Genomic DNA, 9,212 nt, shown 5'->3' on the forward strand with positions numbered 1-9,212 from the left:
TGTATTGCAACAGTCACTAAGAGATCGCACGGACCACCACTGGATGGTGTCCTGGCAAGAGGTAACTTCATTCTCTGTGAAAAACACAAGCCATGTGGTTGCTGTCCACCCAAAAACGCAACTGCGAATGAAAACGCTGCTGTCCAGCGATTTTCAGCGTGCTCGTGCGCTCCCGGCATGGTCCGGAGCGGTGCAGAGGGTCTGAGGAGGGTGGGGAATCAATGTAGCGACCCCGGGTGGGCTGAAAACAGAGAAAAAACAGCAGGTGTATATGGCTGAGATCTGTAGCAGATGAAGAGGAATAGGGCCGGCAATGCACTGGATCCAAGGCCGGGTAGGAAGGCAAGATCCATAATGGGCATAGGCTAGCGCTCCCCCTCTCTTGCAAAACGCTGCCCTGCTGTCCAGAAAACCCTGGCATTTCAGCCCCAAAAACGCAAGTGCAATGCTGGCCGAAAATGCAAGTGGAACAGAGGGTTTTCTGGCGACGAAAAACTGTCTTGCTGCTAGCGCTTGGTGTGGGGAATGCAGATCTGGTGTTCTCCAGCAAAAACGATGAAAAGACTCCAATTGATGCCGCCCCCCCTCTTGGTGTAAAAAAGCTGGCAGAAATGCTGGCTGATTTGATCGTGGGAGAAGAACCTCATACGGGTGATGATGTGCCCTCAACGCTGGTGACTGATACCATGTGAGAGTGCATGTGTGCAGAAGCATGAGAGGAGAGAGAGAGAGAGAGACACAGAACACAACACCAAAACGCTGATGTAGGGAAGAGGTGTAATAGACTTGGACATTGCAAGTCAAGAATCTACCGCGACAGCACCAAATAACCACTTCAAAACAATTCATAGTTCACAATTTATTCGACACTTGGCCCGGCGGAGTTCCGTGCCTAGAGATATTGGCCCCAAAGACTGGCGCCCCTTTCGGTATTTCTTTTTGTATTAATCTGAGTTCAAAGTACAAGAGTGTGGGCAGGCCCTCACACTCGGACTCTGCGTCCAGATGCTCTGAGTTGTGAGAGGCCGGCCCGTTTAATTAAAGGTTACATGGGATGCCAAAAGCAGAGCCCCAAAAGCTGAAAATCAAAAGCTCAAAAGCTTTGTAAAAATAAAGCAGGAATTTCTCTTTTTCTGTCTCTCTTTGCTAAAATAAAGCAAAGAGACTTTTTTTTCTCTCTCCCATCAGTTGTGTAGAAAAAGCAGTTCCAAAAAGCTGCCAAAAACTGCCGAAAATTCCGCCACGTTTTGCGGGCTGCCACGTCAGCAAGTGTACGGAAATTCCGCGTTTCACGGGCTGTAGTTAGGATTTCTGCAATTAGGGTTAGGGTTAGGGTTTCTGCAATTAGGGTCTCAAGCAGCAGGCAGCCACGTCATCACTTTGTGACGAGGGGGCAATCAATCCCCCCCAAGAGAGAGAGAGAGAGAGAGAGAGAGAGAGAGAGAGAGAGAGAGAGAGAGAGAGAGAAAACACAACACCAAAACGTTGATGTAGGGAAGAGGGGCGATCAGCCCCCCATGACTACCAACAACCACAAACCTGCAATGTACAATGTGTCTAATTGACTGACTGTGGGTACCCCCCTGGCCCCTCATATAGGTGCCGAAGGGGGAGGTAGGGCAATGCATAAAGAAACCCCACGACCCAGCATGAAAATAATAGGTGGGCAGCCGGCAAGGAGTGGACGGCCGGACAGTGCAGTGGGTGGCCAGAGCCCGGAGCCCGGAGACATACTAGCCGTACATGTATGCCCTAGACGTGTGTGAAGCAGCAGTGGTGTAAATCTAACATCAAGGGCCAACAAGTACCCTTGACCAAATTATCCAGTGGACCTAGCTTGCCTTTATATTCTTTTCTTGTGCCCTTTGACCTCTTGGTAGCCCCGATGGCCTCCCTTGTCCACTGGCATCTCAATCTGAATCGTCGGAATTCTAATGAACCATCAGTTGATTCCCTTGTTCATCGGAACCCTCTGGTGCACAGTGCACTATCATCTGATTCTCTCACATCTTTGGAATCCTCTGATGAGCTTTCATCCAATTCCCTTGGTTCGTTCTCTTCACTGGAAGACTCTTGCCCTACTGAGGTGGACACTGGCTTGTCCGTAGGATAAGTCAATGAGCCGGCATGCACACCAAAACCTTGTTTGGCATGTCCCATAAGTCTCTAGATAGAGTCAAGCTTCTCAAAGTGACCATCGAAACAAGGGCGCTGACAAATATCCCAAAATCTCTGGCAGTAATCATCCAACGTATCTTTCTTAGTCGTTCTCAGATGATGCCAAGCCGTGATAACATCTTCCTAATATTCTTCCCTTATCCAAACAAAAGTGAAAATTCTACCCACTTCTTAGGTGCTTCTTTGCGTAATAACAGAGTAGACCATGTTTGTGCATTTCCTTTCCTGCGTAATAACAGAATAGACCACCATGTTTGTGCATTTCCTTTCATGTAAGATGTCCCCCTTCGCACCTTGAAGCGTTTCAAGAACCAAAACGACCTACCAAGAAGGCGACGTCAAGTTGTTGTATGAACTTAAGGGCTCGATGGGTGTCTTGGTAGCCTGAAAATGTGTCAAACCTGACTGCTTGACCCCATCCTTGAACTCCTTGGTCTTCTTGTTCATTTTCTCATTGTCACAAGAGGACGAGCTCTCCTCTTATGAACTGCTAGATGGCCTCCTATGCCTTCTAGACTTTTTTTAGAGTTTGCTTTTATTGCTTTTTTTGGCTTTTTCTTTGCTTCTTGTGCCTTTTCTCATCCTCTCTAGAACTAGAGAACGACGAACTGTCAAAACTCTCTGAAGCCGAAGAAAAATCTCGGTCATCTTCGAAACGAACACGCTTCTTGGATCTATTTACCACCTCGAAAGTCAACTTCAAGCCCAAATAACTAGGGAAATCCACTGATGTATATTGCAGCTAAGAAGCCAAAAAAATTCTGACTAAGGTTACTTATCTGGGTTATATCATCTCTGCGACTGTGTCTCACTAGACCCCACTAAAGTAGAACAGGTTCGTAGGGATTTACCCAAAACAACATATGATGTGTGTTCATCTTTTGGTCTGTGTCAGGCATATAGTTCACACATTATGGATTTTGCACGCATTTGCAACATGGCCGTACAATTACATTTCTTAGTATAAAGCTAAACATTGCATAAAAGAATTACTCAGTATACAATAAGGAACTTCTCTCTGTCATTCATTGGCTATTTTAGCATCGGAAGCATTTTTTATATGGCAAAGAATTCGTGGTTCGTACTAATCATCAAGCCCTCAAGTGGCTCCACTCTATGTCTAGAGTGCATTGGAGTGACCGTCAAGCTAAGTGGTCACAATTTTTTGAGCAAATGGTGTATACCTTCATAAGTTCAGAATAGTCTAAAGTCACAAATTATAAGAGGGAATAAAGCACTCATAAACCTATGAAAGCAAGGTACACAAGAAAAGAAAAGAAAAAACAAAAACAAAAACAAACAAACAAACTAAATCACTTTGTTTGCTACGAAACAAAACTAGATAAAACAAAACATTATTAACTTAAAACAGTTTTTAGAAAAGGCATGCGTAAAATATGATGACGCAACTTACTTGGCTTAAAACAAGTACTCAACTTTAAGCAAAAAAGGATAGGACTTTAAGCCAAGTCGTCACAATTTTTTGAGCAAATGGTGGTTTGATTGAATGTCTTCTAGGTAAAGATAACCTAGTTGCAGATGTGTTAAGTCGCAAAGATCTACAATCTCCATTCAAGTAGCATCTTTTGATAGCATGAAAAATCAATATGCAGATTCCGAGTTTGGTAAGCAATGATTGCACGCTCGTGTCGCACAAGGACCTAGAAACTATCTCATTTGTGAGGGTCTCTTGTATTTTTGTCATTATCTTTGTGTGTTACCTTCTCTTAGGAAAGCCCTATTGCACGATGCGCATGATCCACTCACGGGTGGGCACAAAGGCATGAATACCACTTAAGAAAAAAAAGAAAGGTTTTTTATTGCCCTAACATGCGAAAACATGTTTTTAGATATGTCACGCATTGTCCTATTTATTAAAAAATTAAAGCCCCTCAGGGTAAGCGGAAAAGTCTTTTGATGTTGTTGCCTATTCCCGAAGGCCCCTTTAGGGCACTTCAATGGACTTTGTGACTAATCTTTCTCCTACTTTGCATTCAAGGAATTCACAGTGTTTAACCATTGTAGATAGTTTCAGTAAGTTTTGCAAGCTCATTCCTTGTATGCCACATTGATAGCACAAGATATAACAGGTTTGTTTATTAAGCGGTGGTATCCCCTTTGTGGTTTGCCAAAGTCAATTGTTTTAGATAGAGATACTAAGTTTACGTCACATTTTGGCAAGCACTCTTTGAAACTTTTGGCACGAAGTTACATTTTTCACCTACATTTCATCCACATTCAGATGGCCGATGTCACGTGCACACCTAACCCTATGTGCATGTGAACAAGCTATCTCAGGTCTAGGGTTCAGGTTAGCCTAGGAAGTGTCCTTCGTCAGCCTGTGAGCAGATCGTGCATGTCCAAGCACTTAGTAGTTGCATATCCTCTAATTGCACACCCAACAAATGCATTGTCCAAGCAGAAGGTCCAAATTCCAACCATTTTTGGGGTAGAACATTTTACAAGAGAGGGCATGACATTACCTAACCGCCCCCCCTATGAGAGTGATGGTATGGTTAGGTAATGTCACAAAGTGATGGTGTGGAATGACCTGACACGACCGGAAGAGGAACCCAGCTGGATTTGGATCAAAAGAGCAATCAAGGGTTGCAAAAGTGTGAAACACGACGAGAATCCTAACAGGATTCGTGGCACAAATCCCAAGCCGACGTGGCAGCTGGGAGTTTTTTGGTGCAGTTATGAGAGCACATGATTTCACGCTTTTTGGGTGCTAGTTATTGTTGGCATTTGGTTTTGAGAGTGATTTGTAAAAGCTGGGCCACAATGCCTTTAAATACGAAACCTTGGAGGAGGCTCTATATACTTGCAAGTTGTGAAGTTGGAGAGAGGCTCTCCTCGATAGTTGTAACTGTGAAGAATGAATAAAAAGGAAGTACCACAAGAAGCGCCTGCCCAAGGGGCCAATACATATGAGTGGGGAACTCCGCCCCACCGTGTCTTGTCTCTAGTGTTCAATTCTCTTTCAAGTTCAAGTATTCTGTTATTTTAGTTCAACTCATGGTGGTTTTGTTCTTTTCACCCCATTTACTGTAGCACACAAATATAGAACTTATGTTAGAATCTTGATGAATTTGGATAATGCATAAAATGGAAATGGCTTTGCCATAACCAAGAAAAGTATGCCATCTACAAGCCAAAATGTGATGAAGGAACAATTCATAGAACAGCTCACAATCATAAACAGTGAGAAGTTATAAACAATGGACATTATGATGCTAAAGTAGGAGACATTTTTTTTGTTTTCGGAGTCGGGTAGGGCACGCCCGGTCGCTCCCCTTATACACCAAAAAAGTATACAAGAAGAACGACCAGGACTAATGCACCCAGAAACCGAAGGCAGACGCAAGCAAGGTGTGAGCAAACATAGACTGTCGACAACCCTATGCAGTTCCTATTATTAAGAAAAATGTCCAAAATAAAGAAGTATACCAGAATCATAAAATGTACAAGCAGGACCGGACTTCCATCATTGTTTATACATCAAACATTTTACCGAAATAAATTTATTACAAAACAAATAACTAAATTGCCAATTATCTTACTCATCAAAAAGACCCCCAAACAATATATAGCCTAATTGTTATTTACCAGACAGGAGGTGATTGCAGACTGGCCTTCTATGGAGGCAGAAAGCATTGCAGACTCGGATCAAAAACATATTATCTCTTTAGGAAAAACGATCTGCATGGAGGTCCATGAAGTGTGACACGCTTTCTCAATATCCTCAAATGGTCGCACAAATAGCGCAATTTCTGCACAATGAAGTGTTGCAACTTGCATCATACCAAGCTCCGGGTTTATCATTTTTGTATGAAAAGCTCGCGATGCACAGAAATAAAGAAATGTTAAGCAGGTTGATAACCTGCGTATGATCGATACCTCGCTGCTCAACCCGCGTGGTGGAATCGTGAGCGCTCGTCCAGCCGAAGGAAATGACTCAATCATTCCTTCGAGTTTTTACCATGATTTTTTTTAATTTTTAATTTTGCAAAACTCACAATTGTGAGTGAATTATATTGATCAACCTAAAAAATTACAAAGTCTTGCCATGCTCGTGTTGAGCCATGACATCATACACGGACCAAAATCACAACGGCTATCAGGGCACCAAAGTCCATTGCCATGTTCTTCTGATATCTTTTAATTACCGATAGCTAGTATTTTCCCCCGTCCTAGGCATGCCAACTGCTGACAAAAAGGCACAAGTAATCCTAGCCCAATCCTCCGAGTGTTGCTTGCGTCCGAGTGTCCATATTAGCACTTTTCTTTCTTGTATAATTTCTACAAAGCTTGCCACCTCGAAACCTCCTTCAAACACGGCAGTTCCTTGTCTGCCATACATTACGAAAGAAGAAGTATCGGACAATTTGAGTGCCGATGAGGAGGGCATGACTACCCGAATTCTTCCCTCCAAGGAATAGATCGGTCTTGAAGAAACCAATTTTCCATGTTCTTTGGACCCACTTGCATACTTTCCCTGCTAGGCCTTTGATAGTTGGGCAATCCATAAAGAGGTGGGCTAGATCTTCACTAGCGAGCCTGCACCCCAAGCATCAATCTGACCCAATCCCTCTCTCCTAAATCTTCACCCCCGTCGGTAGAGCACCCTAGATTACCTTCCATAAAAATACCTTCATGTGCTGCGAAACCTTAGGCTTCCAGAAGTTCTCTATTACTTGCTCCCACCTTTCCTCCGGCCATTGTTTTTTCCATATCTTGTTAAGGGGGCTAGACCAATCCTTCTTATGCATCATTGTATGATAAATGTTTTTAGGATGGGGTTTCCATAGGAGACTGCTTCCGAGCCATTTCCAGGCATTCCAGTCCAACTCCGAGTCACAAATCAGCATCACTATATTGTCAAGCTCTTTCATGACTTTGTGGACAAGCAAGACCTCCAAGCTATTAAGTTGGTACTGGGCAACCAGAAGATCAATGGTTTTCCAACTCTTGTTGTCACTGTCCCAGAAGTGCCCAAGTCGATTCAGACCCTTGTTATTCAGTTTCTTGGTGGCTGTCTCTATCCAATAGGAAATTTGTGGCGGATCTGCAACTTTGGACAACCAGGGGGACCAATGCAAAATGGATTTCTTGAAGTACCTGGTTTGTTCCCCCCACTTTAAGACTCCTGCTGCCCTCTTGCATTTTCTTACCAATTCTCCTAAGCTGCCCCCCAATCTAAGGGTAGACCATGCCGGGGCTAATAGTTTGTCATGGAACTCCACCCCTCTCCATTTACCTCCTTTCGAGCCAAGTGTAGCCGCTTCCATCATATCTTTGATCATGACAGCCCAAACTTGATCTTGTTTAGCCAAGGAGATGACAAATTTGGCGCAACAAGCTTCTGCATGGGCCACCGGGTTGAGAATTCCGAGGCCTCCTTGATTCACCGGCCGAGCAACTGATTCCCAACGGGCCCATTGCCAAGGCCTGGTGGATTTCGTGTTGTTTTTCCATAAAAACATTTTTACTGGTTTTAAGAACTCTTTCCAGTGACACTTAGCCATCGTGAGAAGCGGGCTAGTGAAGGCCACATAAAGAATCATGAAGGAATTTATCACTTTTATCCGACTTTGGAATGGGAGAAGAGCATACTCCCACCTACTCATTTTTGTTTTGATTTTTTCAAGCACCCACTCAAATCTTTGCTTGTGAGTTACGTCCACCCCCAAGGGTGCTCCCAGATGTCTGAAGATATTCCCTTTTATGACAATCTCCCCTGACCAGTCAAAAGGGTCAATTGAGTCATTTTCCGATAGGGAGATCAACCTTAACTTCTCAATATTACACTTGGACCCCGAAGCTATCGAGAATATTTGTACAATCTCAAGAGCTTTCCTTATGACCTGGGGGCACGCCTTCAGGAAGAGGAGAGAATCGTCTGCAAAAAGCTTTGCTAGGAGTTGGCTATTTCTAGGTAAAGCTAGGCCTTGCAACTCCCCTCATTCTGCACTAGCTTCAAGTGTCATGATTAAAGGATGCGATCCTATGGCAAAAATCAGGGGGGGCCAAGGGGCATCCCTACTTAATATACCTTTTAACCTCAAAAGAGCCCACAATTCTATCGTTGAATAGGAGCTCTGACTGGCTTCCAACCCCCAGTACATGTACCAGACAACATAGGCGAGGCCCAAAGCCCAGAGCTTCCATGACGGCTTCTATATATGACCATGTTATTCTGTCATAAGCCTTATCCAGGTCCAACTGCAGCAGAATGCACTCTTGCTTTGTGACAGTTGTGTATTCGATGCCTACCATTGCTGCTAAGATGTTATCGTAGATGGACCTTCCTTTGATGAATCCATGTTGATGGGGAGAGATGATCTTGTTTAGTAAGGGGGCAAGTCTGAGGGCTACTGCTTTAGCAATAATTTTGTAGGCCACCGACATCATTGTTATAGGGCACCAATGTTTCAGTTGAGAACGGCAGATCTTCTGTGGGATGGGTTTGATAAGCCCTCTCTTTACACTTATCTCCATCGACCCTTCGACAATGGCTTTATTGGCCATCCTTGTGATTGGGCCCTTGAGACCATCCCAAAATTCTCTAAAGAATTCTACCGTCATCCCACCCCAACCAGGGGACTTCTCCTTGCCAAGGGCTTGCAATGCAAGAGAACATTCGTCTTCAGAAAATGCCCTTTCCAAGCTATTAGCTTCTGAGTGGGGAATCTTCTTCTTGACACTCTGAAGTAAGGTCCCTCTAGCTGCCCAATGATTTGACTAAGATAGCTCAACATTAGACCAGCCATCTCATCCTGGTTATGAACTGTTGTCCCTTTCTCATCGTAGAGCGAGCGGACGTGGCCCCGACTCTTCTTGATTTTTAAAGCCCTAAAAAATTGAGCTTGATTAGAGGCTTCCGATTGCAAGAAATTCTCCCTGGAGAGAAGCCTTGCCTCTCTGATATCTTCTAACTGCTCATTAGCAAGGTTCGATTTGGCTTTGAGCCATCATTTGTGCTCGTCCTCAGTAGCCAACCCATTGGCTTTTTTGGAGGTAAGCAGTTGTAC

The 9,212-nt window shown here is 44.0% G+C and overlaps 1 protein-coding gene across 2 annotated transcripts in view; it reads right to left on the minus strand.

Moving 5' to 3' along the window:
* Nucleotides 1–6,146, minus strand: part of LOC147421129 (uncharacterized) — a 30,528-nt gene extending 24,382 nt beyond the window's left edge. The window contains exons 1-3 of one of the 2 annotated variants that reach the window (XM_086504905.1): nucleotides 6,079–6,144; nucleotides 5,878–5,951; nucleotides 5,788–5,816 (exon numbers count right to left, since the gene is read on the minus strand). In XM_086504905.1, coding sequence (XP_086361031.1) covers nucleotides 5,788–5,816; nucleotides 5,878–5,951; nucleotides 6,079–6,144 — 169 coding nt within the window. Of the gene's footprint in view, nucleotides 1–5,787; nucleotides 5,952–6,061 lie in introns of both variants that reach the window. The other variant, XM_086504904.1, reaches the window with a different exon arrangement.
* Nucleotides 6,147–9,212: the final 3,066 nt, after the last annotated feature.

Source organism: Adiantum capillus-veneris, chromosome 28 (genome assembly GCF_014529385.1).
Source record: "Adiantum capillus-veneris isolate H3 chromosome 28, ASM1452938v2, whole genome shotgun sequence".
NCBI lineage: Eukaryota > Viridiplantae > Streptophyta > Polypodiopsida > Polypodiales > Pteridaceae > Adiantum > Adiantum capillus-veneris.